At 53.1% G+C, this 27997-nt stretch overlaps 8 protein-coding genes and 1 non-coding gene across 9 annotated transcripts; 1 reads left to right on the top strand and 8 right to left on the bottom strand.

Annotated features, from left to right (window-relative positions):
• Positions 1–55: 55 nt before the first annotated feature.
• QC764_510470 (uncharacterized protein) lies at positions 56–2743 on the bottom strand (the record flags this gene model as incomplete). Its single annotated transcript, XM_062948287.1, has 1 exon — positions 56–2743. One exon carries the CDS (start codon positions 2741–2743, stop codon positions 56–58), a length of 2688 nt encoding a protein of 895 aa, XP_062799824.1.
• Positions 2744–2952: 209 nt separating this feature from the next.
• On the bottom strand, positions 2953–4824 carry QC764_510480 (uncharacterized protein). Its single transcript, XM_062948288.1, has 3 exons — positions 3970–4824; positions 3657–3908; positions 2953–3598 (listed from the first exon to the last, which is right to left on the bottom strand). Exons 1-3 carry the CDS (start codon positions 4647–4649, stop codon positions 3277–3279), a joined length of 1254 nt encoding a protein of 417 aa, XP_062799823.1. The 5' UTR covers positions 4650–4824; the 3' UTR covers positions 2953–3276.
• A 270-nt stretch (positions 4825–5094) lies between these two features.
• QC764_510490 (uncharacterized protein) lies at positions 5095–6648 on the bottom strand (the record flags this gene model as incomplete). The annotated part of the gene is made up of 1 exon (XM_062948289.1): positions 5095–6648. One exon carries the CDS (start codon positions 6646–6648, stop codon positions 5095–5097), a length of 1554 nt encoding a protein of 517 aa, XP_062799822.1.
• A 688-nt stretch (positions 6649–7336) lies between these two features.
• Positions 7337–7423, bottom strand: QC764_0087540. Its single transcript has one exon. It is a non-coding gene; the product is annotated as a tRNA-Lys (tRNA).
• A 52-nt stretch (positions 7424–7475) lies between these two features.
• Positions 7476–8989, bottom strand: LXR1 (L-xylulose reductase). Its single transcript, XM_062948290.1, has 2 exons — positions 8199–8989; positions 7476–8142 (listed from the first exon to the last, which is right to left on the bottom strand). Exons 1-2 carry the CDS (start codon positions 8528–8530, stop codon positions 7662–7664), a joined length of 813 nt encoding a protein of 270 aa, XP_062799821.1. The 5' UTR covers positions 8531–8989; the 3' UTR covers positions 7476–7661.
• A 1072-nt stretch (positions 8990–10061) lies between these two features.
• QC764_510520 (uncharacterized protein) lies at positions 10062–20912 on the top strand (the record flags this gene model as incomplete). Its single annotated transcript, XM_062948291.1, has 2 exons — positions 10062–16746; positions 17377–20912. The coding sequence occupies 2 exons, from the start codon at positions 10062–10064 to the stop codon at positions 20910–20912; spliced, it is 10221 nt and encodes a 3406-aa protein (XP_062799820.1).
• A 961-nt stretch (positions 20913–21873) lies between these two features.
• Positions 21874–23600, bottom strand: QC764_510530 (uncharacterized protein; the record flags this gene model as incomplete). Its single annotated transcript, XM_062948292.1, has 2 exons — positions 21874–22793; positions 22824–23600. 2 exons carry the CDS (start codon positions 23598–23600, stop codon positions 21960–21962), a joined length of 1611 nt encoding a protein of 536 aa, XP_062799819.1. The 3' UTR covers positions 21874–21959.
• Positions 23601–25098: 1498 nt separating this feature from the next.
• QC764_510532 (uncharacterized protein) lies at positions 25099–25797 on the bottom strand (the record flags this gene model as incomplete). The annotated part of the gene is made up of 4 exons (XM_062948293.1): positions 25099–25251; positions 25309–25462; positions 25525–25707; positions 25760–25797. The coding sequence occupies 4 exons, from the start codon at positions 25795–25797 to the stop codon at positions 25099–25101; spliced, it is 528 nt and encodes a 175-aa protein (XP_062799818.1).
• Positions 25798–25834: 37 nt separating this feature from the next.
• On the bottom strand, positions 25835–27307 carry QC764_510533 (uncharacterized protein; the record flags this gene model as incomplete). The annotated part of the gene is made up of 3 exons (XM_062948294.1): positions 25835–26643; positions 26710–26885; positions 27282–27307. The coding sequence occupies 3 exons, from the start codon at positions 27305–27307 to the stop codon at positions 25835–25837; spliced, it is 1011 nt and encodes a 336-aa protein (XP_062799817.1).
• Between the last annotated feature and the right edge of the window lie 690 nt (positions 27308–27997).

Genomic DNA, 27997 nt, shown 5'->3' with positions numbered 1-27997 from the left:
CCACACATGTTTAGGCAGTCATCTCTGCAGAGCAACACTTTTTTTGTTCTACAAACTAAGATACACTGACAAGCATCTCCTTGACATTCTTGCCTCCCACACGAACACTCGCCGGCTGCCACCCTCGTGAACCAACCGACTTGGCAACCAAACGTATCTTCTCCCCCGGCCACAAAGTGACATAATTATCCTCCCAAGTCAACGGCAAAACATCATTCCCATTCCCATCCAACAACTCCAAACCAACAAAAAACGCCGGCACACTAGCCCGATTCTCCAAATTAACCACAACCTCTTTCTCACCCCTCCTCTCCACCGCAACTGTCACCTCCGCCTCCTTGAGTGTATTAAACTCTTTGTAATCCGCATACCTCCCCACCGGCGTCACAAACCAAGTCGTCTCCCCCCAATCCAACCGATCCAGCTCCTTACTCAACCAGTACACATTCCGACTCAGCACCCTCCCATCCCCATCCCTGAGCACCAGCCGTAAAAACACCCCCCCCGTCAAATAACCCAACGCCCCTTCCCCGCCTAACCCTGCCACCCTCCCACTCCCATTAGGCAAACTCTCCACCTTCACCAAACTCCCAAACTTCACCCCCCCATCCAACCCCACAACCTGTATCTCCACCTCCCTCTCGCGATATAAATCATCAACCGTCCTATCAACTATCCAAACCTCCTTCGTGATATAATCATAAACAACATGCTCCCTCCTAGCCCCAGCTTTCGCACCATAATAACTCCCCCCCGGCTTCATGTAATAATCCCAAACATTCCAATGCAGCGACGGCCACGCATTATTCAGCATCCAATATATCAATCCCGTTGCCGGTCTGTTCCTATCACTCCATTTCACCGCAAAAGCCTCAAACTGCGCTCTTGTAGCCTCGTAATCCATTATTTGCGATTTCATGAGATAATCCTCCAATGATGTCGGACTACCCCACCGGGCGGAAAGGGCAGAGTGGTAGATTTGTCGTGTGGTGAACTCTGATCCTTCACGGGACATGTGATATAATGGTTTCGTCGGGTTTTTCCAAAGGTCGTCAAGGTCAGAAGGGGAGAGGAATTTCGTTAGGGAGGATACGGTGGGGGTTCCCACTCCGGCGCCGAGTTCTGACCCGAAACCGAAAGCTGAGCCTGCGCGGGCAGGGGAGGTCTCGTACCAGTAGTTCGGGGGGACCCAGTCGTAGGGTCCTTCCATTTTCATGCCCGAGGGGCCGGTGAGGGGGGAGTACCCCCTTTTGGAAGCCGACCCGATGATGGGAGTCTGCCAGTCGTAGTGTTTCAAGGCGTTGAGGTAGATGGGTGTGGCGCGTGCGTCAGGCCAATAGTCTGATCCGATAAGGTAGGTCAGGACGGAGGGGTGGGTTTGGAGCATGGCTGCTTCGTGGAGCATCGAGTTGTTGGCGATGGTGTAATCGGCGTTTGACCAGACTGGTGGTGGGTTGAGGAAGAGGTCGTGGTTGTAGGACCAGGACTCCCACTTGTCGCAGCATTCCCAGCCTGGCATGAGGAATATCCCGAGGCGGTTGGCGATTTCGTAAAGGATGGGGTGCTCGTTTTTGCCTTCGAGGCGGACGGTGTTGAGGCCGAGGTCGAGGACGTACTGGAGTTCGGCTTCCCATCTGGAGGGATCGAATTGGAGGAAGATGTTGGGGGTGTAGCCTGCGCCAATGACTTGGAAGGGGATGTGGTTGACGATGTAGGTGACGTCTTGGTGGGAGTTGAGCTTGGAGGTGACGCTGCGGAGGCCGAATTGTTGGGTGATGGAGTCGGAGAGGGTGTTGTTGACGGTGATGGCGAGGGCTCCGCTGTAGAGGGGTTGATCGCCCCATTGTTTTGGCCACCATATGGCTGGGTCGGTCACAGTGGTTTCGAGGACGATGTCGGTGATGGATCGTGGTGGAAGGGTGAGCTGTTTGCTCCATGTTATCGGGGCGGCCTTCCGTCCAAACGGTGCAAAGACGGAACCATGAGCTGTCACAACCAGGGGTTTGTCCTCCAAATTCTCAGCACGAGACTTGAGCGTGACAGTTGCTGGGTCCTTTAGTCTCTCAACCGTCGGTCCAACTTTTGTGATGATCCGCAAGCTCTCCAGCGCTACAGGTCCCGTTTGCTTGACTTCAACGTCTCTCCACACGCCGGTCCCGTTGTCGGCCGGCCATGGGTTCCAATCCACCCACCCAAGAGCAAAATCGTGGTAGTAGCTTGTAGGGTGCACCTGAATAGCAAGAGCATTCTGTTTAGCGACTAGCTTGGTGATGTCATAGTTCTTGCCAGCAAACGAACCGGCTTGCTGATCTTTTGACGCGACTTGCTTTCCGTTCAAGAAGATGTCGGCTCGTGAAGTTATTCCATGCGTCTTGAGGAAGAAGTGCTTCCCAGGGCCAGGTTCGAGCGAATATTCCTGTCGGTACGTCCATGGGACTGAGAACTGCCTGTCATCCACCCTCTTCATGTTTTCTGAGTAGAACAGATCATCCTCACTGTAAACCCCGGCGTTGATCAGGCAGCCCATTAGAGTGCACTTCGATGTGGTGATGTGGTGCCATGATGAGGTGTCGACCCCTGTTTTCGACAGAGCCGCAAGGTCTGTACCGATCTCTGCTGATGACTGGAGGTCCCACGATGGGATGGCCGTGACCTGGCCATTCAGGAATACCAACGGGTCGGCCGCGACCGAATGCAAGTTCGCGGCAGCAGAAACGCCAATGGTTAACGGTTGGAGGCGCATGGTGGGTGTTTGTGCCGCAAGCTGACACTTCGGGATGTTTTGGGATCAACACCGAAGAGATGAGCGGAGGAGCAAAAGATCAAAAGTCATGTCATCATCCCATCCATGCCTGACATGCACGTGAAGGTAAAATCGGGATCCTACATTCAGATATGGAGATTGAGATCGTCACGATGTCTCTGATATTCCCCGCATTCCACTCAACGTTACCCGGTACAGTTACATATCAGGATTCACCCATTGCTATGCAACCAGCCGTCAAGACTTGGCATAGCTTTAACCTCCGACCTTCCCAGAACGGTGGCTAGTATTTACCAGCTTTCTGGGATTCCCTCCGTCCGGCTAAAAGGCATTTGCATTCCAGAAGCGGGTCTTTCGGGGGAGTTTTCAAGACATTGAAACCCCAATTCCAGCAACTCGTAAGTGGCTGAGAAAGTCTCAGTCGACAGTAACAACGGGATTATGCAACATAATGTTGTGTCATGTCGTACGTCAGTGGTGGCAGTCCGGGCTGTTTCGACCATGTCAGCGACTCATGACCACAACAACCGCTGGGAAACAGTGACACTTGCATTTGGAGGGCCGCCCCTCTCAAGCTTCTTGTCGGGATTCTGCATCTCCCTCACCAGCTTGTACAACGGATCCTTGTCGACAAACTCATTCGCGTTTTGGTACTGGAAGAGACGTTGCATGTTTTCCGTAGAAATAGGATTAATGACTTCGTGCCAGATCCTCCGTCTTACTTCATCGTATTTGTCGAGAATAGAGTCCTCTGCCTTCTTGTTGTCAATGCCGCGAAGGGAGTCATACAAACTGCCAACATCTGCGATGCCTCCAGTCAAACCCATGCCTCCACTGGTTTGCAGTCAGCAACGGGTCTTCTGCTAGGACCTGTGGCCGAATAATGACTTACAATGGATTGCAAAGATGGGCTGCGTCAGCCGCAAGCAAGAAGCGTCCAACTCTCATCCTGTCAACACATCGCTGATGGACTTTGTACGGACTGAAGTTGACAAGCTGATATTTCTCAGGGGTTGGATTGCCGGGTAAGATTGCTTGAAATTTGGCTGGTTGTCTCTCCTTGAGTTGGTCATAGGTGAGTCCACCGATCTCGCCATAAGTTACGCGGTAAAGCCCATCAGGCTGTATCCTTGCAACCATGTGCCTAGAGTCATATCAGAACCAGTTGACGGCAACGCTCGATATCAAGAAAGTTGATGACTCACCAATGTTCAGGATGCACAAAGAACTGACTGTCATCAAAGTCAACGTCTTTGAACCCATCATAATAGATGTTTGTCGCAACAATCTGCTTGTCCCAGGTATACCCTGGATACACCGAGTCACCAAACAATTTCCGCCGAATGATGCTATTCGCGCCATCACAGCCAACAACGTAATCTGCCTCGCGTATCTCGGTGCTTCCATCGGCCTTTTCAACCTTGACCCAAGCCTTGCCTTTGTCAGCATCCTCGCCAATCTCGACAACCTTCCGACCATACTTGATCTCAGCTGTGCCTTGACTCTTCACATGTGTCTCCAATATTTTCCCCAGTTTGTGCAACGGAAGGCAGACCATGCGATGTCTGAAGGCGGCTGATTCTGGGTCATCCCCGGGTTTGAGGGCCGGGTTGGTGATTTTGATGAGTCGACTCTTGTCCTCGCCTTCCAGTCTTCGCCATGATACTCCGTCAGGGATGAATCCTGCTTCTCGGACATCGTCGAGGATACCAGCACGGTCGAATTCGCGGCAGGACTCGGGGCTGTAGTGGCTGGCGCGGGGGTTGGTGTCGAGGCCTTCGGTCTGTTCGATGAGCTCGACGGGGATGGAGGCCCGGGAGAGGAGGAGGGTCAAGAGGAGGCCGGAGGGGCCGGCACCGACGACTATTACTTTATCAAGGGCCATTGTGGGTCAATGGCGAAGATAGATCTAGTGCAAGAATCTGTGGCTGCTGTCTTTGACTTGATAACTTGACTTTGCTTTAAGTTTCTACCACCTAGATAGGCAGGCCTGTTGATAACAAAGGTCTTCTGGAATTTCGGGATCTTGAATTATGTCCCGAGCAGGAATTCAGTCATCCCCGCTTCTCCGCACCCATATCTCTATTACCATGGCACCACCGACACGGCAGCGGCTTTCCCTGCTCCAACCGTCCCGTTCTGTTTGACCAGGCGGATAATTTGGAAGTGATTCAGACGTGATAGCTCATATATCCGAATGAAGTTGCTAGCATGGACAGCAACATATAATCACTGCCTTCTCTGTGCTGCTTCCAGATCAGATGGATTTTGCCCCTGAACACCTGACGCCTGTTGGATCGAGACCAGTCCAAGTGATGATTACAACAACTTCACAAAAACAACCCCCCATACCCATCCCCCTCCCCAACCTGCACATCAACCACGGTACTATTCCCAAACTCCAGCCCACTAACCACAAACCTCTCCCCCTCCCCCGGCAACCCAACCCCCGCCTCAACAACCCTATCCTGCACCCGTCTCGCAACCTCCGCAAACTTCATTTTCACGTCCTCAAACCTCTCATCCGTCAACTTCCCACCCCTCTTCTTCCACCTCCCATCCACCACCACCCCCTCCACATCCCCAATATTCCCATGCAACACCACCGCCGCAACCGGGTCCCTCCACCCCCACATATTCGGCCCCGTCCCTCCATCCCAAATCACCAAATCAGCCTTCGCCCCAGGGGCAATAATCCCCAGATCCTCTCTTCTCAGCGACAGCCCCCCGTTCCGCGTGGCAAGTAAAAAAGCCTGGTTCGCAGACATGGGGTTGTTAACTGGCACCTGCCAACGGTTTAGTACTTCTGCGTAGAGGAGCCGTCGGACAGATTGCAGCCACATGCGTGTTTGGGTTAGGATATCGGTCGAGAAAGTGAAATGCGTGTCCACCCCGATCGAGGCACGGTCGAGGATTAGATGGGAGGTGGGGTGGGTATGTCCGTAGTGCATCTCCGACTCGGGTGTTATGCTGATGGTGTGATTGTATGTGCGGAGGAGCTGGGCACCGACGGCGGAGAGGAATGATGCGTGGGAGAAGACGATCGGTGTGGTTGGGGGGAGGGAGGTGAATAAAGACTGGGCGGCGAAGTCCTCAGGGGAGTTTGTGATTCCATATGGTCCCTGGACGGAGTGTGTTGTCAAGACAGAGGCGTTGGTTTCGTGGGTGAGGGAGATGATGGTGGAGATTATTTCTTGGTTTGGGTTGGGACCGAAGCCGTCGTACGCTATCCCGAGGGTGGTTGGGGTGTTAAGGTGGGGGGCTTCGGTGAAAATGGAGCGGTAGTGGGCGAATTGTTCAGAGAGGGGGTAGTTTTCTAGTTCGTGGAAAGCGTAGGCCCAAAAGACGCGAGCGCCGCTGTCGATGGAGGCTTGGAAGCTGGCTGAGGAGGTGGCGTTGGAAAAGGTGCCGTGGGCGTGGTCGAGGGTGGTGGTCACGCCTGCGTTGAGGGCTTCGTACAGGCCGGCGAGTTGGCTGTAGTAAATTTCTTCTGGGGTGAAGGGGTAGTTGGCTGCGGTGGGGAACTCGCCGAAGCGGTTGAAGTAATCAACGAGGGAGGTGTTGCTGCCGAGGGTTTTGTAGGCTGTTTGCCAGCCGTGACGGTGGGTGTCGATGAAGCCGGGAGTGAGGATTTTGTTTGTGATGTCTACCTCTTCCACGTCTGACGGGATGGAGACCGAAGAGGGTGGAATTGACCCAGCAAAGACGCTGGTGATGCGGTCGTCGGTTACCAAGACAGAGCCATCGCGGATGACATCGAGAGAGTTTGTTGCACGGTCAAAGGCAATGATTGTGCCTCCGGAGAATAGGATCGATGAAGCTGAGGCGCTCTTGGCTGAGACAAGAAGTCCCGAGAGGAGGACCCCAAGATGACTGGCGTGCATGGTGTTACCAAGACCGTCACTTGTTGAAAAGATAGGTCTGCGAATAAAAGCCAGTCATCGGGTCGTCAAGACAACCGTCTGCCACATCTCTTATATCTCCCAACATGAGGCTGATGTACATGCTCACAACGACGTTGCATTGCCCAGCACCTTCGGGATTTACAGCGTCATCGCGAAGAATAATTCCGATCGGGCGGGTTTACAACCAATATTTTGCATCGCCCCACAGAATGAACGCAACCATTCTTCGCTTTCTAATGGTTGGTAATCTGGTTGGACCTGGTGATGCTGATCCAAGACTTCGCAACCGACAGCTTGGTTCGGTCTATTGGCCACGTGCTGAGCGGCGTTGGGGAATTACTTTGAGGAAATCCGATGACGTGCTGACGGGAACACCTGTTGGCTTGTGTGCGTCCAGTCATGATGAAAAGGTTGGAGAAAACACGGGATCGCACATCTCACCTCATCAACGTTGTGACTGGTTGATCATGCATAGCATCTTTTCCGATCAAATGAGGAGATATCTTACCACATGGCTGGCATTCGGTACCACCGAAGATCCCTGAATATGCTCTTGGAGTATGTGAGCCATGAGTGCAGAGGTCACTGGGGAGGTTGCCGCGGGAATGCTTCATTCGCTCCTTGGGAGCTATGTCCAGCGCGGAGAAACAACAACATTGGTTGGCCTGCCCGGCTAGCTCAATCGGTAGAGCGTGAGACTCTTATGGAGTACTCCGAAATCTCAAGGTTGTGGGTTCGACCCCCACGTCGGGCTCAAATCCCGTCCTAGACGAATCTTTTTCTTTTTTGATTTAAAAGTCACCTGCCAACTTTCTGTTTTGTTTTTGTTTTGTTTATCTCTTGCGCAGGAGAGTCATTCCGCTGGCTAATGCGAAATCGGAGGGCAAGAAAAGAAGTTGGCTTTTATTAGCCAGCCCTGAGCCCCTCTATCTACCAAAAACCGCATTAATAACTAAGATCTGACCCCGTCATCTCCCATTTAGACGATACACTTAGCGGCATGTGTAACCGCCATCAATGACGATATCCGCACCCGTGGTGTAACTGCTCGCATCGCTAACCAGATAGACATAAGCCCCCTTCAGCTCCTTGGCATTCCCTGGACGGTTGAGGGGAATCATGCTGTTCCACAGATCCTGAGTCTTTTGGTCGATAAAGTCTGACAGTCCCGTGTCGATGTAGCCAGGGGAGATGCTGTTGACGCGAGCAAAGCCGCGCCACTCGTTGGCAAGAGACCGGGCCATGTGAATGCAGCCGGCCTTGGCGACGTTGTAAGAGGTCTGTTCCTGAGGGTAGTTGGCGATGTGGCCGGACATGGAGGCCGTGATGACAAAGGATCCTGTGCCGCGCTCCTTGAAATGGGGTCCCACTGCCTTGGCGCAGTAGGCTGTCCCGCTGAGGTCGGTTTGGACAACGCGATCCCATTCTTCCTTGGAGTCGTCGAGGAGTCCCCCGTTTGCTGTGGCGCCGGCACTGTTGTGAATGTTAGTTTGTGTTCAATGACCCAAAGGTTGGATAATAAAACCTACTTGGCGATAAAGGCGTCAATCTTCCCAAAGTCCTTGATGACGTCACTGACCAGACGTTGGCAGTCGGAATAGTCGTCAATCTGAAGCTTGTAGCACTTGGCCTTGATGCCGTACTCTTTTTCGAGCTCGGCCACGTTCTTCTCGGCGCCCTCTTTCCTGGAGGCGTATGTGATGGCGACATTGGCTCCCATCTCGGCGCAACCGCGGGCAGCTTCAATGCCCATGCCTCGGGGGCCCGAAGCTCCTGTCACGACGACTACCTTTCCCTTGAGGCTGAACAGGTCGCTCAGCTTCTCAGCCTTGGGGACAGCATTGCCTGTTTGCGCAGTCATTGTGATATGGGTGTGTGGTTGTTGTGTATAAGTGAGCTAAAGCGTGGGAAAAGGGTGGAATGCAGTTGGAAGGTGGCTGTGACAAACAAGAGGGGGAAAAGAGTGATATATCAACATGTCGGCGGTTTGTTAAGGTATCGGGATGTGGCAACACTAAGCGTCGACTGCTGATGTCATTGTCCGTTTTTGACATGAGATTTCTTGGGTGAGGATGCAGCAGGAGGACGGGACTGGAGTAAGAAGGAGTGGAGGGGTCGGTGGACATGTCATTGTGTGCTAGCAGTGGTGTGGTGGAGAATGATGGGGGTTATGTTAGTGAACAAGCACTGAAGCAACGCAGCTGTGCAACATGGCCGCGAGGATACAGTGAAACAAAAGGGATTCCCATCATCGACACAGGAATACCAGCCAGCACAAACAATAATATTCCGTCGGATGTTTTAAGCATACATTCCCGACCACTGGATGATGCTCTGCTGATGTTTTTCCCAGGCTGCGGCCAGCTCAGCGGCCTGGGGCCATGTAACAACAGAAGTGGGGGCGTCTCACAAACAGAAGAGTCGCTGACTGACAGTGAACAAGTGGCCGGGCTTCCAGGCAGTGCCGCCAAACCCAGCGACCGGCCGTCGCTATTATTGAACACGATGTTTGCTATGGACCTGTGGACTTCATTCCGGATGATCGCCATCGTCCTCCGAACCGACCGACTTCATCTGCCGACATCAACGTCACACGGGGCCACATCAACATTTCCACTTTGCTCCATTCTGATCCGCCCAGAGCCGCCAAATGCCAACATCAAGGCTCGGAATGACGACAGCCAGGAACCTCCAAGCAAGTGCTTCCCAGTGATGTCCCGCGCAATGTTCTCGTCCAAGACACCCTGTGTACACACACATCGACAAGAACCGGCCGTGTTTCTCAAACATCGCCTACCGAGCTTCGCCCCGACCGCCAAGATGACAGACCAACGGAAGAACTTTGCTGTGCCGTGATGGGGTTAGGGTTGGATATGGAACACGGCACTTGTCACGGTCATCACTTGGGCCAACACGCCACTTTCGAAGCTGTTCAACTCCGAAAAGAGCCATGTCATGGCCTCAATGTTTTGAAACGCGGGTATTATTGGGAAGCCCTCTCAATGTTTCGACCACGGGCAACCGACAGGTCGGGTCGCCCACACACCAGCCCCACCCCATCGCCACCACCGTCTCATTGTATTAGTCCAACAACAGCGTTGTTGTTGTTCTTGTTGTTGTTGTCGATGGCTCTCTTAAAACACTTTTCATGGCCGTTCACGGTCTTACCTTTTGGATTTCTTTTCCCTTTCGTCATATCCTCCGACTTCCGAATGACCCTGGCTTGGTTTGGGCCATTCATCCCGTTGTTGTTGTTGTTGTTGCTGCTGCTTGACTAACACCAGGTTTTACGAGCGATCGAAGAGAGAGAGAGAGAGAGAATAACACGCCAAACAGACGAAAGAACGCACGCTCGGTAGTTGAGGGTGGAATTACTCACACAGAAGGACAAGATGGGACCCACACGACGATCTCCGAACCTCATCGAGTATGTCTGGCCTTGTGGTCACCACGACAATGTTTTGGTGGAAAAGGCACCGGGGATCTCTTTTGTGAGAGGGGACTTTTCACTTCCTATCGCCAAATCACCAGAGGAGTTTACAGAAGAAGAGAGGAAGGGCGTGCCCGGGCGGCGGAAATGCTGCAGGTGCTGGGCATCGAGCAGTTTGTTCAAGCCGCTCGAGGTGTGCGGGGAGTGTGATCATGCCTTTGTCGACTGCTCAAACTGCATGATTGTGAACTCTTCTGGGTCACGGGAGATTGCCACCAGCGACAAGAAGGTTGTGGGAGAGTTTGATCAGACTCCCGAGGCGTGGAGGTGTGGGGAGTGTGAGGCCATTAATGCTTTTGATGATGATGGGGCTTTTAATGGGTTTTTGGCGCCAAAGGTGGCGGATTATGCGGAGGACACGGCCTGCAAGAAATGTAATGCTCCGTTCAGCGAGGAGAATTGGGTTATTAGCCCGTTTAGCATTTATCTTGGCACGTGGAATGGGAGGAAGGTTGCTGAGGGAGGGCCATGGCATTGGAATTTGGAGTGGCACCGGGATAGGGATGGGAAAGATCACAAAAAGGAGGACTGCTACGGGCCGAGGAAGAATGGGAGGCGGAGACGGGAAAATCCATGCATCAAGAAGGATTTCACCGTCGAGGCACCAAAAAAGAATGAGGTTGTTCCAGTCCCCGTTGCTGTTCCAACGGAGCCAGAACAGACAGAGCCATCAATCCTGTCTACACCACCAGACTCGCCATCACCATCACCGCAACCGCCAGTCGATGAGCCTCCAGGAGAATACCAACCCCCGGCATCCCCACAACTAGAGGTCGAAGGTGACGAACCACTAGACTCACCTGGTTTCACGATCGGGGACTACGGAGATGATGGCATTCCAGAGGACCACTCACTGTATCAAGAACGACATCTTTCCAACCCATACGATGATCAAACAACAGCTGATCTCGGCTCATACTACAACCCTCCACCGACTATCCCGTACGGCGAAGACGAAGAAGATGGGCAGACACTTGATGACTACTACCAAGAAAACCCGCCATTGGAAGATGAGCCTGATTTCGAGCCAGAGAATCTCGAAGGTCAACCACGGTTCGAGTTTGTCGTTTCTGGACCGCAGGAACATGCTGCCGATGAAGAGAATGACGATCCCCAGTCAGGCGATATTACCTCAGGAGCGGATGATGCGGAAGAGCAAGGTCTTGAGTCTGATGAGCTTGACCTAGGAGATGTTGGCCTTAAAGTCTCCACTGGTGATCAATCCGTCGCTGGTGATGAATCGGCATCCTTGCAAGATGAAGAGGCTGGTCTGGACCAAGATATGCCCGTTGAGGATAACCTTGACGAAAATGAAGAGCATGATGGCCAAGAACAGGTTTCTGATGGCGAGGGTGTTGAGTCAGGGCTGGATCAAGAGCTAGATCAGGAGCAGGTTGATCATGAAGAGCCTGTTCCGGACGACGAGGTGGACCAAGACGAGGCTCAGCAGGACGACCAGCACGAGCAAGTTGAGCAAGACGGCGATCAAGACGAGGAGGTTGAACAGGAAGAGTTTGATCACGGCGAGGTCCACGAAGACGAGGATATCGCAGTCGACGACGATGTCATCTCCCAGCCTCAAACCCCCATCATTGAAGATGCATCAAATGACGAAGACACTCGGGCCGATGTCGACCAGGTGCTGGACTCCCCTCTTCCTTCAACGGAACCAGAGGACTTGGTTCAGGACGACGACGACACCGTCGATTCTCAGAGCATCCCGGAAGATGAAAAAACCCAGGAGCTCGCCGATGCCGAGACCCTTTCCGCGCACCAAGAACATGACGCGGCCGACGATGACCTCGCCCAGGAGCACATCTCCGACTCTGAGCAGTATAACCAAGCTTCCGAGGATGGAAGCTTCCAAGACATCAACCAGGATGAGGTGATCTCTGACAACTTTGAGGAGGTGGAATACAGCCTGAAAGATCCCGAGTCCTCTGATGAGAATGGAGAGCGCCCCATGGGGACCGACCACGAGGATTTTCAGCCTGGCCAGGGCGAGGTCAATGATGATGGGCTTTACGAGCAGGATTCCCCTGAGGAGGATTTCTCTTGCGAGGACCGACAGGAAAGCGAATACGTCGCCGAGGATGAGGAGGCGAACGTAGAGGTGGATCGGTATCCCGACCCGGTTGATGAGGCTGTAGAGGAGGAAGCCGTCCATCAAGAGGATGTAAACCTACCAGAAACCAACACCCCCGAAAACCTTGCCCATGCCGAGCTTTCAGAAGACGACTGCGCTGAAGACGACTACGCGCAAGGTCAGGCTACCCCTACCTCAGACGACGCTTTTCCAGAAGATACCCTCAAAACTGAAGACGGTGCCTCAGATGACGAGGCTCGTTCTCCACATGCTGAATCGTTTGATGACGAGTTTCCCGACGAGGCGGAGACATCATATGAGAACGCCTCTGACGGCAAGGAGGAATTATTGGGGCAAGACGCTGATGAATGCACCTCTGCTGCCTCGGACGACGAGCAAGTTGTGGATGAAGATGGCGCCGAGATGACAACTGAAGACCAAGAAGAGGATCTTCCAGCGGAAGACTGCCCCGCCGACGAAGATCAAGTCCAATACGGAGAGGAGGAGGCCCTTGCTGCGGAAGATGATGATTATCCTCTGGAAGATGCTGATGAAGCAATTGAGGCTGATCGCTCATTCGAAAACAGTTCTGTCGACGGAGGGTTCACGCCCCAGGATTTGACTCCTGTTGAGAGCCCCATTCGTGACGAGTTCCCAGAGGGTCGAGTTCAGTCTGACCGTGAATATCTCGACGAGGACGATTCTCAGTCCGTTGATGACGGTCAGGTCCAATACGAGAAGGAAGCAGCATTGGAAGACGAGCATATCGTTGAGGAGGCTGTTGCTGGCCAAGAAGTCAACTATTCCTCTGGAACCCAGGATTTCACTGATGAAGAGGCACCTGTTGATGAAGCCCTCTACGATGAAGATGCCCAAGACAATCCCCCGGACAACGATAATTTCGTCGACGAAGATGGATACGCATCTGAAGTACCTCCCGCTGAAGACGAGATTTGCAATGAAGAGTACCAACCCAGCGACCAGGAATACTTCGACGAAGATGCCGAGTTTACTGCTGACGATCAATACGACGAGGAGCCTGCTCCGGAAAATGATGAATACCCCGAAGATGACGAGCAGCAGTTCACCAATGGCGAGGAAGAACTCAACACCGAGGCCCTCGACAACGATGCTCCGCCATACGACGAAGATCTCCCCCTTCAGGAAAATGAGTATCAGCCGGAGGAAGAGGACTTAATTGACGGGGAGCGCTCTCTACCTGAGGATTTCGTCGAAGAAGCTGACGGTGAAGGTTTCGTTGATCACGACGACTCGGAGCATGACGACGAAGAAATCCCTGTTGAAGGCCAACAATACGAAGAAGACTCCGCCTACGAACAGGAAGAGTATCCGTCTCAAAACGGCGACAACCAGTTTGACGAAGTGGAGCCTGTCGAGGACGGCGAGTACCCTGAGGATGACGCTCAGTATCAGGAGGAAGCACCCGTCGATGACGGCGAATATGCCGGAGAAGACAACGCCCTGTACGATGAAGAGGCTCCTTTGGAAGATGGCGAGTACACCCCACAAAATGACGAATTTGTCGACGGTCAACGCTCGCTTGATGATGAGGTCTTTGAGGGCGATGGCATCCCTGTTGATGATCAGCCACTTGAGGACAGGGAGGATGAGTACTACGACGACGAGCACGCTATTGACGACGAGGCTTTTGACAAGGAGCTCCTTCAAGAAGAACCCCTTGACGAGGAGCCGACTGACCAAGAAACCCTTGATGAAGAGCCGATTGACAAAGAGCTGCTTGAGGAAGAGCCCCTTGGTGACGAACAGGTCGACGAAGAGGGCTTCGAGGAAGAAGTCTCTGAAGAAGTTGTTCTCGAAGACAACGCTCAGCCTGAAGAACCTCGAATGACCGAAGAAGAGCTCCGTGAACTTGAGGAAGCCTTTGACGCCGACTTTCTCAACACCATCTCTGGTGACTTGGGTGTTCTCGAGATCCCTACCGCTGACGATCACATCACCTTTGAGGAGCTTCACAATCAGAAATGTGCAGAGTCAGAAGGAGATGGAGAGCTAGATCCCGAGGCTGAGGAGGTCTTTGAGTGCGAAGCCGACCTCGAAGAGCAACAAGACTTCGACGGCCAGGAAGAGTTTGAGGGTCAAGACGAGGAGGAGCACGAAAGCCAAGACAACTTTGATGGGCAAGAAGACTTCGAAGGCCAAGAGGATCTCGACGGCGACGGCGAACGCTCCCTGGATATTGAAGATGAGCAGGAATATCTTGAAGATCAAGAACACTTTGGCGACCAGGGTGAACTTGATGGGAATGAGGACCTCGATCAGCAAGAGGACTTTGACAACCAAGACGAGTCCCAAGACCAGGAAGAGCCCCAAGACGATCAGCATTTCGACGACGATGGTGAGCGTGGGTCGGATCTTGAGGAGGACCAAGAAGATTTCGACCGTCAGCAAGATTATGACGACCAACCGGAATTTGATGGCCAAGAGGGCGTTGAAGGTCGGGAGGAACTCGACGCACAACCAGAATTCAATGACCAGGAAGAGGACTTTGAAGGCCAAGAAGAATATCAAGGCGAAGATGGCAAACGCGATATCTTCCTCGAAGCCGAGGAAGGACAAGACCTGCTTGAAGAAGATCAAGAAGGTGAATATCTCTCCGGTCAAGACGAAGCTGCTGAGTTCGAAGACGACTTCAACGAGGACGAGCTTCTCTCTGAGTTGCTCGACGAAGAAGATGACGACGACCTCTTCACCGTCTACGATGACGACGAGGAAAAGTTTGCTGTTGAGAAGAATATGTATGCTGTTCTTGATACTCCTGCGGCGGCGATGTATGGTCCGCCTGGTATGACTCACGACCTTGGCTGGGATGAGGATGAGGATGAGGAGGAGTATGATGAGGGAGAGGAGGGAGAGGAGGTGTATGGGGAGGGAGAGGAGGTTTATGTTGAGGGTGAGCCGTTGGAAGAACCAGAGTATCTCGAGGATGGTGAGGGTGAAGTTGAAGAGGGGGAATTCCTTGACGAGGAAGATGGTGAGCGGGAGCTTGATGAGGACGAGATTGCAGAGGACGAGGAGGAGTATGTTGAGGAGGGTGAAGAGGAGGAGCTCTCTGAAGAAGAGTACCTCGAAGGCGAGGAAGAGTACGCTGAAGAGGAAGGCTTTGAAGGGGAGGAGCAAGGTGAGGGCTATGATGAAGAGGATGGCGAGCGCGGCTTGGATGAGGAGATGGAAGAAGGTGAGTTTGCCGAGGAGGGTGAGTACATGGACGATGAGGAGGAAGGTGAGTATGCTGAAGGTGAAGAAGAAGATGGGTACGTGGAAGGCGAGGAGGGTGAATATGGGGAAGGTGAAGAGGGCGAGGGTGAATTTGATCCAGAAATGGACGGCGAGTTTGAGGACGGTGAGCGTGGTTTGGATGATGACGAGTTTATGGACGGCGAGGGAGAATATGTTGAGGAGGGAGAATTTGAAGATGAAGGTGCAGAGTTTGCCGAAGGCGACGAATTTGGCGAAGAAGGAGAGTTTGCTGAGGAGGGTGAATTTGGTGAGGAGGGCGACTTTGAAGACGGTGAGCGCGGTCTGGACGAAGACTTCGATGGCGAGGGTGCGGAAGGGGAACAAGAGTTTGCCGAAGGTGAGTACCAGGAAGATGGTGAGCTCGCCAATAGTGAGGAATTCGGGGATGAATTCGCAGATGGCGAGGCTGCTGAGGGTGAATATGCCGAGGGTGGATATGCTGAGGATGGTTTGCTGGAAGAAGACTTCGCCGAGGATGGCGAGCGCGGTTTCGACGATGGAGAGGCCGGCGAACCGTTCGAGGAGGAGCTTGCGGAGGAGGAATTCGCCCAAGACTATCCTGAAGGCGAGCTCACCATCATTTCACACATGACGAAAGACAACTTTGCTAACAATTCCACAGGTGATGAGTTCGACGAAGAGATGGGCGAGGATGTGGGCGAAGAGCTTGGAGAAGGCGACGAATATGCTGAGATGGGTGATGAGTTTGGCGAAGAGGGTGATCGGGGCGAAGACATGGAGTTTGGAGAGGAGGAAGAGGAAGCCCCATTCGGAGAGGAAGCCCCATTTGAGGAGGAGCCTCCATTTGAGGAAGAACCCCTGTTTGAGGAGGAGGCTCCAGTGGAGGAGGAGGTATATGAGGAGCAGATCATGGAAGAGGGGTTTGACGAAGACCCAGTTGAAGAGTTTGGTGAACCAGAAGAAGCCATGTACGAGGATGCCACTCAGGACGAAATGTATGACGAAGGCGACCGCACCTTGGAGCCCATGGATACCGGTTTTGAAGACGGCTACAGGCCAGAGCCCGCGGACGAACCAGCATTGGAAGAGCCCTCATACGACCCGGAGTCCGCCTACGAGCCGGAGCCTGAGCCAGCATCTGAAGCTGAGTTTGACCGTACATTCGAAGCAGAGCCTGAACCTGAAGAAGTCTATGAGACTGAACCAGAGCCGGTATATGAACCGGAGCCGGAGCCTGAAGTGTATGTAGAGGAGGAGATTGGTGACTATGAGCCAGAACTGGAACCAGAACCAGAACTTGAACCCGAACAGCCCATGGAAGAGGAATTTGGCGATGCGGAAGGCGAAGCATTTGCGGAAGATGTTGACTTCGTGCAAGAGGATGATGTGGTATTCGACGAGGGCTTTCAAGATGAGGAGCCAGTCGAAGAAGCATTTGAAGAGCCAGCTGCGGAGTTCTATGAGGAGCCAGTTGAGGAGTTTTACGAAGAACCAGTGGACGAGTTTTACGAGGAACTGGCTGAGGAGGTGTACGAAGAACCGGCTGAGGAGGTGTATGAAGAACCGGCTGAGGAGGTGTATGAAGAACCCCTTGTTGAAGAGGCGTATGAAGAACCAGTTGAGGAGGTTTACGAAGAGCAAGTGGAGGAGGTGTACGAAGAGCCGGTTGTTGAAGAGGTGCACGAAGAACCCGTTGCTGAAGAGGTGTATGAGCAGCCTGCTGCAGAGGAGCCTGCTGCAGAGGAGCCTGTTACAGAGGAGCCTGCTGCAGAAGATGCGTATGATAAGCCTCAAGAGGAGTTTGGAGAGCCGATTCAGGAGGTATATGAGGAACAGGGGCCAGAGGTGTACGGGGAGTTGAATGAGGAGCCTGTTCAAGATCTATATGAAGAGCCGGCTCAGGATGTGTATGAGGAGCTGGCCGAGGAATCTTACGAGGGGCCAATTCAGCAGGAGAGTGAGGAGCCGGCGCAGGATTTCTCTGAGGAGCCAAGTGAGGAGGTATACGCGCAACCTGATGGGGAGGCATATGAGGAGCATATTTCACAGCCCATTGAAGAGGCTGCTGACGAACCTGTCTATGATGATTCTTCCGCGGAGGTTTACGAGGAGCCAGCATCTCAGGAGGAAGACGGTGAGCCGACATACGATGAGCCATCCCACCACGAACCAGGATATGAGGAGCCAGCTTCCGAGGAAGAGATTGTCCAAGCAAACGAGCAAGCCGCTGCAGAAGTATACCAGGAACAGACCTACGAAGAACCAGACAATGAACCAGCAGTCGAGCAGGTATCGGAACAATACGTCGAAGACCAAATATACAACGAAGCGACAGATGAATATATCCAGGAGGACCTCGAAGAGCAACCGCAAGATGCGACATACGACGAACCAGCCCAAGAGGATTTCAATGAGCCAATTGCTCCAGATTCCCAAGAGGAGTATCAGAATATGGTCCAAGAGCCAAATCAGGAACATGGCCAAGTCCCAGTGGAACAAAGCTACGAGGAACCAGGGCAAGACCTGTATTCTGGACAAGGCTGGGGAGGTGATCTGACAGAAGACGAAGCTCCATACACTGACGAGCAGCTCGAATATCATGAAGAACTTCATTATCAACCAGAGAATGACGTTCTGCCCGTCCACCCCGAGCCCACGCCGTCTTATCAAGGGCCAATTGACAATCTCTCGCCTCCCCCATCCCCACCGCTTAACCAACCACAGCTGGAACCCGAGATCCGGGAGGATGAGAGCGAGACAATCATCGTTTATTCTGATGAAGAGGTGGTCTATCCCGTGGCACAAGGGATTCATCAAGCCTTAGATAAAGAATCTTACAATCCCGAGGAGACCTCTGGAAAGCCCCATCACACAGACGAGCAGTTCCCTCGCCCAATCACCCCAGATGATGACACCTACGGATCCAATGCACTCTCTCCATCCTTCAACAACCATCTGAAGAGCCCTGCAGTTGCTTCTAACTGGGGACGTGACTCGCAGCTACTATCTCCAAGACCGCTCACCCCGCCACCCGAAGATATGCAACAAGATGTCGAGTATGTCTCGAGCCCAGTGCCTGGATGGGATGCAAGCCAACACAGACCCGTGACGCCGCCTGATGACCCTCACGATCACGAGATGCTCTCACCTCTTACCTTTCAGCAAAGCCCACTGGTCAATAGTCGATTCACTTCCACCGAGCTCTATCACCAGGAACAGGACATCGAGGAACAAGATGATGCTTACGACCATACGGGCTGGGCTGGTGAGAACGCAATGAGTTTGCCACAAACCCCTGCGGAGGTTGACCACATATACCCTGCTGCTTGGCCTAGACCACCAAAGTTTCCCGTTCAACAAAGCACCCGTGGATTTGCCGCACCCCCCAGCCCGAAGGAAAGCGCTCAGTCCCCCGCAGTTGATACTAACACTTACTTGTCGGAGCCTGATTCCATTGGCGACGATCGACGACTCTCGGAACCTGAGTTTGAGATCATAAATGCGGATGCCAGAAATCTCGACACATACGCCCCGGTTGAGCGTTCTCAAGTCTCCCACCAAATGCCACCTCAGTCACCACAACGTGTTTCCAAAGACTATTCTGCCCGCCAAACATCAGTGTCTTCGGTGCGAGTGGAATCGGTGGATTACCAAGTTCCTCATGGTCGGCCATCCATAGAAGAGTGCATGCAAGATGAACCAGCAAGCCCATACGAAGATTACACCTATGTCCAACCAGAGCAGATTGCGCAGGATGGCTACGACCAACAGCAGCCAGAGTATCATAGCTACACATCATCACCCGCCATTATCGTGCAGGAGGAGAGAGTTGTCGAGCAACAACAATATCAACCTCCCCCTCCCCCTCCACCTCCAAGCCGCCCACTGAGTCTCTTTCCCAAGCAAACGCACCCAACGGAGCAACAGACTCGAAGTGCCAACCCAGGGCTAAGATCCAACAGTCAGGACGCATATCAGGCCAACGAACCAATGCAGCTGAACAGTGTCTCGGATAACAACACTCAGGACGCGGCAACAGCCAATGTCACTGCTAAGCACGGCGGCAACACCCAAAAGTACTTGTGGCTGCTTCCTCTCATGGCTACAGCAACGCTTGGATTTGGCTTGGAATCACTCGAGGAGCAGTATCATACCTCCACCGGCAAATCATCTGGGTGGACATTTAAGGGTCTCTTTGGATTTGGCAAGCAAAAGCAGAGTACCACAGAAACGCCCGGGAGCAGCGGCAACTCTCCGATTGTCGAGCAGACGGAGCAATCTCGGCCAGTTTCTCAACCAACGCCTCCCAACGCGACAAGTTCTCGCGGACTGAATGTCGTGCAAAACAACACTTCACGGACACCTAACCTAGCGCCTCAGCCGACCAACGAGTGGAACGTTGCCAACGACACCAACGTTGAGGAGCCTGCGCCGAAGAAAAAGGGCTTCTTCGCATGGTTCGGCCGACGCGACAATACTGTGGTCACCGATGTTGAAGCCCCCAGCCCGATCCCTCAAGAGTCATATGAAATGCGGAACACTCGCCAGGCCCGCGCCATGGAGCCTACACGACAGAGCGCCATCTACGGCAACATGGCAACAGTCGAGCGTGGCGCACAGAATTTCCAGTCGCCTCACATGATGGCAGCCGAACGGCTACCCGCCGACAAGGTTGACGAAGCATCTAAAAAGCGAGGATTCTGGGCCCGGTTATTTGGCAAGAAGTCTCAACTACAAAAACAGTCACCACGAGCCAGCCCGCGCGAGGCCGTCTCGGGTGGTTCACCTGATATCGACGCTCAGAAACCGGAGAAAAGGAAGGGCTTCTGGGCCAGACTGTTCTCTCGTTCCAAGAAAAAGACCCAGTCTACGGACGACATTGAAATGGGCAAGATGAACACCCAGGAGGACCAAATAGCCCGTGTGGGTCGAGTCAAGTCTGGCAGCCCGCAACTCATGCAAGGTCCAAACAGACGCACTTCCGCGGTTGGGGCCATTGTTGGACCTAATGCCCGCCAGCAGCAGACACCTCGGCAATGGCAACAGACCATCCCTGAATACAACGAAGCTGAGTTTGACGAGCCACCCAAACCTAAGAAGAAGAGGGGCTTGTTCACTCGTTCAAGAGCGAAGAAAGCAGCTACTGTCAAGAACAAAAACAAGGACAAAGGAAAGGGGAAGGCAGCGCAGAAAACTGACGGGGAGTGGGAAGATATCGACGAGCAGAGACACAAGATGACTCCCCGTCCACCAACTCAACCTAAGCCTGCTAGAGTGAAGAAGTATGGAGCGGTTGTGGGTAACAGTGAGGGACTTGCGCAGCAGCATGTCACTGGTCCGAGACAGAAGGAGAGAGGGAGGGCTAGGACGGGTGCGGCGGCTGTTAATCCGAAGAACTGGTTTTGGATGGATGTTTACTGGAAGTAAAGACGGGAGTTAATGGGGGGATTTCTTTTGTCAGATTTTTAAGTGATTCATGTATAATGTTTTCTCCTGATGACGGGTGAGGAGATACCCGGGTATACACATCAAGGCGTTAGGATTGGGCATATAAAAAACGGAGAAGAGGTGTTTGGAGTTGGTGGTAATTTATTGTTTGATATTACGCAAGGAGTACATGAGAGACCGTTGCTGGGACGGCTTCATGTCGGAATATATTTTATCTTCTTCAACTTCTCACTTTGCGCTCATTCGTACCAGTTGACCAACTCAGCCTCCTGTTAAACCTGCAACAAGACTCTTAAAAACAATCCCAACACCGTCACGAGTTTATGGTAAGCCCCTTGAAGTCTTCCCCCATGAGAAGAAGGTATATGACACAAAAAAACAACGTCTAATGCCAGGCAATCCTAATCCCAGTAATTCAACAGTATATCGTCAATCCCTGTAGTCATCCTATATAAAACAACCACATCGGGATATTCCCAGCTAACAACCCAGCCATGAGGCCGGGCTAAACCTGCGGCTTATGGTGAAGGGCGAGGAAAAGGTTGTTGCGGTGGTTAGGCAGGTTGCTGCCCGTGGGCTGGCTGCTGCAGGTGGTGGGGTGTTTGGTACTGATAGACAGACGGCTGCCCATGGGCTTGTTGGTGCTGATGGAGGGTGTGCTGCTGGCAGCCTGGGTTTTGCCCGTTGCTTGGTTGTTTCTCATAGCCTGGCAGCTGCTGATGATCATGTTGCTGTTGATAATCATGTTGCTGTGGGCGAACTGATTGCTGTCAAGCCGTGACGTTGCCCAACGTACCTAACCAACTCTGCTTTGGCATCTAAGCTCTGGGACATCAACCAAAGGTCGGATGACCATGACAATTTCTGCGGCTGAATGCCCTAATACATGGCAATGTTTAGATCACGAACACAGGAACTTTAACGAGGTATGTTCGGATTAGAGGAATCAATGTCGATTTTTCCTCCATCAGAGTCGCAGGGATTTCTACAAAATATCTACCAGTCGATCATCACTGGTCGACTGGCTTACACAAAAGCTGCCAACATCATCAGGAGAGCAGTGAAGCCTGAAGAGCCACTGAGAAGAGTATTAGAAGAGGCGCCTGCGGTGACGACAGGTGGGCGTGAGGTGGTTGGTGTAGGGCCTTGGGGCTCGTCGTCATCTCCGGGTCCATCACCACCGTCACCACCATCATCGCCATCACCTCCATCACTGTCCCCATCCCCATCTCCAACACCGCCACCTCCATCACCACCATCTCCATCACCACTATCTCCAGGCTGAGACGTCTCAACCGGCCCTCCACCACCACCCCCAGTCTTAGTAACACTCACAAACCCACTCCCAGGCTGACCCCCCCCAGGGGTAGTAGTAACAAACCCCCCATCATTTTCACCATCCCCAACCGTAATCGTCTTCGTAGTCGTCTCACAAGAACTCAGCCGGCTAGCACTAACACAACCGCACATAGCAGCAACCGACTCAACAACCTTCACCGCTCCAGGAATACCCCCACAAGCCCCAAGCACACAGTTGACAGCAGTCGCCTGAATGGCATCGCTCGACGCGCACTGGCAATTGTGGTCACCCCTTTCGCAGCCGACGGCACCACCGGCGGACTCGATGCAGGCTGTTGCGCAGACGGGAATGGCGGATGCTTGGCCAGCGCAGGGGGTGTGGCAGATCACTGCTGTGGTGGTGGTGACGATAGAGGGTGTGGTGATGGAGGGTGTAGGCGGTGTAGAGATGTCCAAGGTGGTCGATTCTTCGGGGCAGTCAGATGTCGGGGTGGAGGATGGCTCGACCGTCGAGGTTTCTACCGTCGAGGTCTCGCCGGTGGATGTCTCTACAGCGGTGGTCTCGACGGTGGAGGTTTCAACGGTGCTGGTCTCCACGGTGGAGGTCTCAACGGCGCTGGTTTCCTCAGTCGACGTCTCAGCTGTCGACGTAGTCCCCACAGTGCTCGTCGTCGGGCAAGCAGTCGGCAGCGGCGTGTTTCTCGCTACACACTGACACATGGCCACGGCAGAGTACACGACGGGAATAGCATTGTCGAAGCCACCACAAGCATCGATAACGCACAGTACGGCATCGCCTTGGATAGCATCTAGGTTTTGGCATTGGCAGCCGTATTCTGTCCTGCCGCAACCAAACTTCTCGCCCGAGTTCTCAATGCATGGTATAGCACAGCTGGGAATGGCTTCAAGTTCGGCGGTGCAAGGGAAGTCACCGCAGGGAGCCTCGGTGATGATTGGCTCCTCGCTTGTGGTTGTGGTCGATGGGCAGGGTGTAGGCAGGGGGCTGTTGGAGTCCACACACTGGCACATGGCCACAGCAGAGTACACCACCGGGATAGCATTGTCGAAACCACCACAGCCTTCGATGACACAGTTGACCGCAGCTCCTTGAAGGGCGTCGAGGTTGTCACACTGGCATCCGTAGTCGGCCGTCGCGCAGCCTAGACCCAAGCCCGCTGACTCGATACAAGGGATGGCACAGCTGGGGATGGCTGCTAGTTCTGAGCCGCAGGGGAACTCGCCGCAGGACGGACCGGGTGTGATTTCAGATCGGCCATTGTGCTGAAGAACGGGAGTGGGAACAAGAGCGAGGACGCCGCATGCTGCTGCCAAGAGGATGGGCACAGTTGCGGTAGAAGATACCATCATAGCCTAGGTCCCTATGAAACCTGTAAATGAAAGGAGGGGGTGACCAAAGACTCTTCTTCTTGAATGGCGTGATCAGCGTCGAGAGCTTTTATACCAGGCCTCAAGGTCTTTCCGCCTGTTGGTTCTGACAGCGTAGCAACGAGCAGCCATCACGAGCTTCTCCGCATGTACCACGTCTTGGCCAGCAGCAATATTAGCAGTAGATTAAACCAGAAGCTGTAAATGCTTGTGATAGATGTATATCAAGGATTTCATTCGTTCATGAGATGGCTGCGGAGAACGACAAGCCCTGTTTCCCCGGATTTGCTGTCTTGTGGAGGGTGACACCGAGATACCTCTGCAGCCCAACATGCAGGAACTTGCCAGAAGGGTCATCATGCAGTCTTCTAGTGTGTAGAAATAACCTGTATCGTGCAGGGCAAAAGTGTGTCATGGGTGGGAATATTGAATGTTGGTCCATGCAATATCATCGGCATCTTCTCGAGACATATGCTTGAATTTCAGGTGGGCATGCGCATGGCTTCATCCTTCTGGGCTCTGGGTTGTTGGTAGCCTGAAGTACACCAGAGGTAGGACGATTTCCATGAGTATTAACACCCGGCTTTGCTCCCAAGCAGGCCGGCTCGGGTGGTAGTCATGAGTAACACCGAGTGGTTGCTACTCCATAATGCGACCTCGCTCCAGGGTAACTCACAACCAAGATCGCAAAACATCCTTTTCCCCGCAAAGACAACTGTTCTCGCAAACCCAGTGTGACTGCTGATTCTGACCACCAAGCAGACAAAACCGGAAGTTCCCCCGATCCACATGCTTGACTTTGTGCTGCTTACCGTATCTCTAATTTGCCGTCAACCTGAGAAGATAGGCATCAGGCCCAAAATCGCAGTTTTGACTTCAACTCTGTTCCAGATGCTCTGGGCTGTCCTATGGCCGTGTAGGCTGTCAAGTTAGTCCAGCCACCAAAGCTACCATCAGGAGCCATACTAGTGAGTGTCCAGCCACCGAATCTACCGACAGAGCGCATAGATGTTCCCTTCTCTGTTTCCAAAATCAAATGTCAAACCCCTCCCTCCTCCCAACGTCCTAGAGCCTCGGCAATCCTCCCCTGATCCTTGTAATTCATCGCGAAAGCTGCGGGGTCGATGTGACTTGGCGTCTGGGGAAATCGGAAATCGTGCGCGGCCCGCTTTCGAGCTGCGGAAGGAAAATCCGGGGAGGTCAGTGGGGAGGAATGACGGTCGGGAGGTCGGTGGTTGCTTGGTGAGAAAAGAGAGAAGAAGGATGAGTTGAGAATGTGGTCAGTGCCGTTCTACATGGATGTGATTGCTGTCTATTGCAGGCGACGCGCGGACGCGTCTGGGCGAGAGGCACAGTGCGTGCCGGGGGCAGGGAGCTCATCCTAGACTTCAGCGCTCCCATCTCACCCCTGTAACACTTGCCATCCAGCAGGTTGGCTGTTCTCTCTCTGTCTCCAGCGCATCCAACACGCTACTTCGTATCACATCATGATCTGCGTCAAGAACTGGTGCAAATCTGAGGCAATCCTTCGCGCCTGACTTGCCTGCTGGGCTTTCACATTCGTCCCCTTTCCTTCGTGCAGACCACCACCCAATGCGAGTTTGAGCTTGAGGAACTGTCTGCTCTCCACAGCCTACGGCGTATCAGCATCACCCCGAGTGCACTCAAACAACGGCTTGAAATCACTCACCTCTTCGATACTCTTCTTCATCACATATAGAATCACCGTCACCTCTCTCGTCTGGCCGAGCCGCGACACGCGACCGATGGCTTGGTTCTCGACAGACGGGTTCCATTGCGGTTCGAGGATGTGGACGCGGCGCGCCACATTCAGGTCGTTGAGCCTGAATGAGTGTTAGCTAACAACAAGTGTTCAAGGTTTCAAGGTGACAGGTCGTGTTCATACCCCATCGATCCCGTTCCAAATGTCATCAAGAGCACCGGCACATCTTTCGTTCGAAAGTCGTGCAGCGAGGCCCTCCTGTCGTTCTTTGATCTCGAGCCGTCGACGCGTCGAAAGGCGATATTGTGTTTCTTGAGGAGGTTCTCGACAAGGTCAAGAGATTTCATCCAGAAAGAAAATACGATACTGGGTGGATTAGCGGTTGATTTGGTAGCGTTGTAACAGGGTCGGGACATACCTCTTCTCGTGCCGCGCCATCTTGCAAAGATCTTCCATCAATGCCTCGAGTTTTGACGGGCACGGGACGTCGGCCCTATGCTATTTGAGCTGACCGATTGCTGGTTCGGTAGGAGGTTCTCGCCATTGTCATATTCTCCACAGAATGGACAGGTCCCACCGACGCCACTGGACGAGCGACTCCAAGCAGCTCATCGTGAAATTTGATGCAGCATTCAGAACATACCAACGCATGGCAATTGGTCAGATGGGTATCTTCCACCCTGGCCGCCATTTTGTCGTTACCGTAGTCCCCGCATCTCGAGATGCCCTTCTGCTGCAGAAGGCTGAGAGCCTCATCGAGTGTCGAGGGGAGCCCCCCCTTGGGCGGTCCCAAAGCTAGCCCTCGATCGCAGAAAAGACGGAGCCGGAGAAGTGATTCAAGTACTCTGTTTGAAGACTCCAAACCAAGTCCTTTCTGAAACGCAACAGCTTTGTTCGGGTTGCCGAGAACAGACCGATCAATGGCTTCCTGGCAAGCGAGAATGAGCTTGGTATGTGCCTCCTTTTCCACCGCACTGAAGTGCGGCCGTCGGTATTCGTATTTGACCGCTGGCAGTTGTAGAACAGAGGTGTTTCGTCTCAGGCAGATAGAGGATAGGAGAAGGCGCAGGTTGTCAAAGTCATGGCTTGATGACTCGAGAGAGGTGAGTTTGGTCTTGTCTAGGATGTGCTTCCGGAAGTTGGCGACGTCTCCCATTACTGGGACACGAAGAAACGGCACTAGTGACCCGACATCGCCAACGCCATTCTGCACCGGGGTGCCGGTCATGCACCATCGAATATGGGATGATAGGCTGTTCATGGCCCGGAACTGCTTGGTGGACCAGTTACGTATGATGTGTGCTGGTTTCTGAGGGTTAGTTGTGGAGTTTGCGGAAGCTTAAGCATGAGGCCGTGTCCAGGACTTACCTTCGTCCAGGACTATCCGATACCAGAGTATCTGTCTCAAAATACTCTTGGCTCGTGTGGTCTCTGTGTTCACTGTTCCGTATGTCGATATTACCACTGATGGCAAATTGGACGGATCCAGCCGCCTGTCGGGCCCATGATACTTGTAGTGGGTGATGACGCCAGGTTTGACATGCCTAAGTGGTCTGTGAGCGACTATCACGGCCGGTAACACTAATAGATGATGAAAAGATGAAGAAGATCAAGGAAGAGGCATCCCCGGAGCGCAAAGGCGCACGCTCGTTGGGTCTACAGAACTGGCTGACAACGAAACGGCCGATTCTTTAGGCCCAGCGAGTAGCTGTCATATTGGCCACTGCAAAAGACTTCGGTGGCGCAATCAGATGAAACTCACTTTTCTATCTCTTAAACCCATCCTTCCAGAAGAACTGGTTTCTGCTGTTAGTTTTCCTGATTCTTGATGCTGGTACCAACGCGGCTTACGCGAAGAGGGCACTATCACAAGTGTGGAGAGGGTTGGTGTCACCCCTGATCTAGTTTGGGTTGTCCTTGCATAGCTCTCGGCGCATGACATGGCGGTGACGACGGCAGAGATCATGCTGAGTGTTTTCCCCAAGCCATCTCGTCTGCCAGTAGGCCACCCGGAACATCATCTGGAGACGGGCTCTTGGAGCCAGTAATGACGTGTTGGAATCTGCATTCATAATGAGTAAAGTGCAACAAAGGTAACATGGGACCCGGAACCTGCATTGAAGAACGGCCTTCCTCGGTTTCCTTCCACAAAGGTGTGACCTTGGTGTGGTCACCGTTTTCCCTGCCGATGATGAAGTCTACTGCCTTGCTTTGACGCCTACCACTCGGCCGGATACATGGACCAGGAGTGGTGTAACCCGGGCGGATATACTCTAGTAGTGGCGTTTGTATGCGCGAGTCTACCTGTGCCGGACCGAGCCTGCTATTCTCCGGTAGGTTGTCAATTGCAGCTAGGATCAACTCCAGATGTGACGGCTCCGAGCTATCGACATTTTCATCTTGACTGCGATGATTGCTCCGTATCTAGAGAGGGCTGTTGCTCATAGTGTTCAATTTCGAGATACTACGGATTGCGGTATGGGTACTGCTCAAGCATGAAATAGGGCTCTTGCAAGTACAGGCTGTGCGTAGACAGACTTCTGGCGATTTCTTCGCTTTCTGACTCTGGTCCAATGACCATGAAATCAAGGTCAAAATTGAACATTGCCGGTGCTGGTCTGTAACTTTTCCAGACCCGCTTGCAATTGGTTCCGGT

Source organism: Podospora pseudoanserina, chromosome 5 (genome assembly GCF_035222485.1).
Source record: "Podospora pseudoanserina strain CBS 124.78 chromosome 5, whole genome shotgun sequence".
In the NCBI taxonomy this organism is placed as follows: domain Eukaryota; kingdom Fungi; phylum Ascomycota; class Sordariomycetes; order Sordariales; family Podosporaceae; genus Podospora; species Podospora pseudoanserina.
Note: the sequence above shows the minus strand (reverse complement) of the source record. Positions and strands in the feature narration are given on the sequence as shown.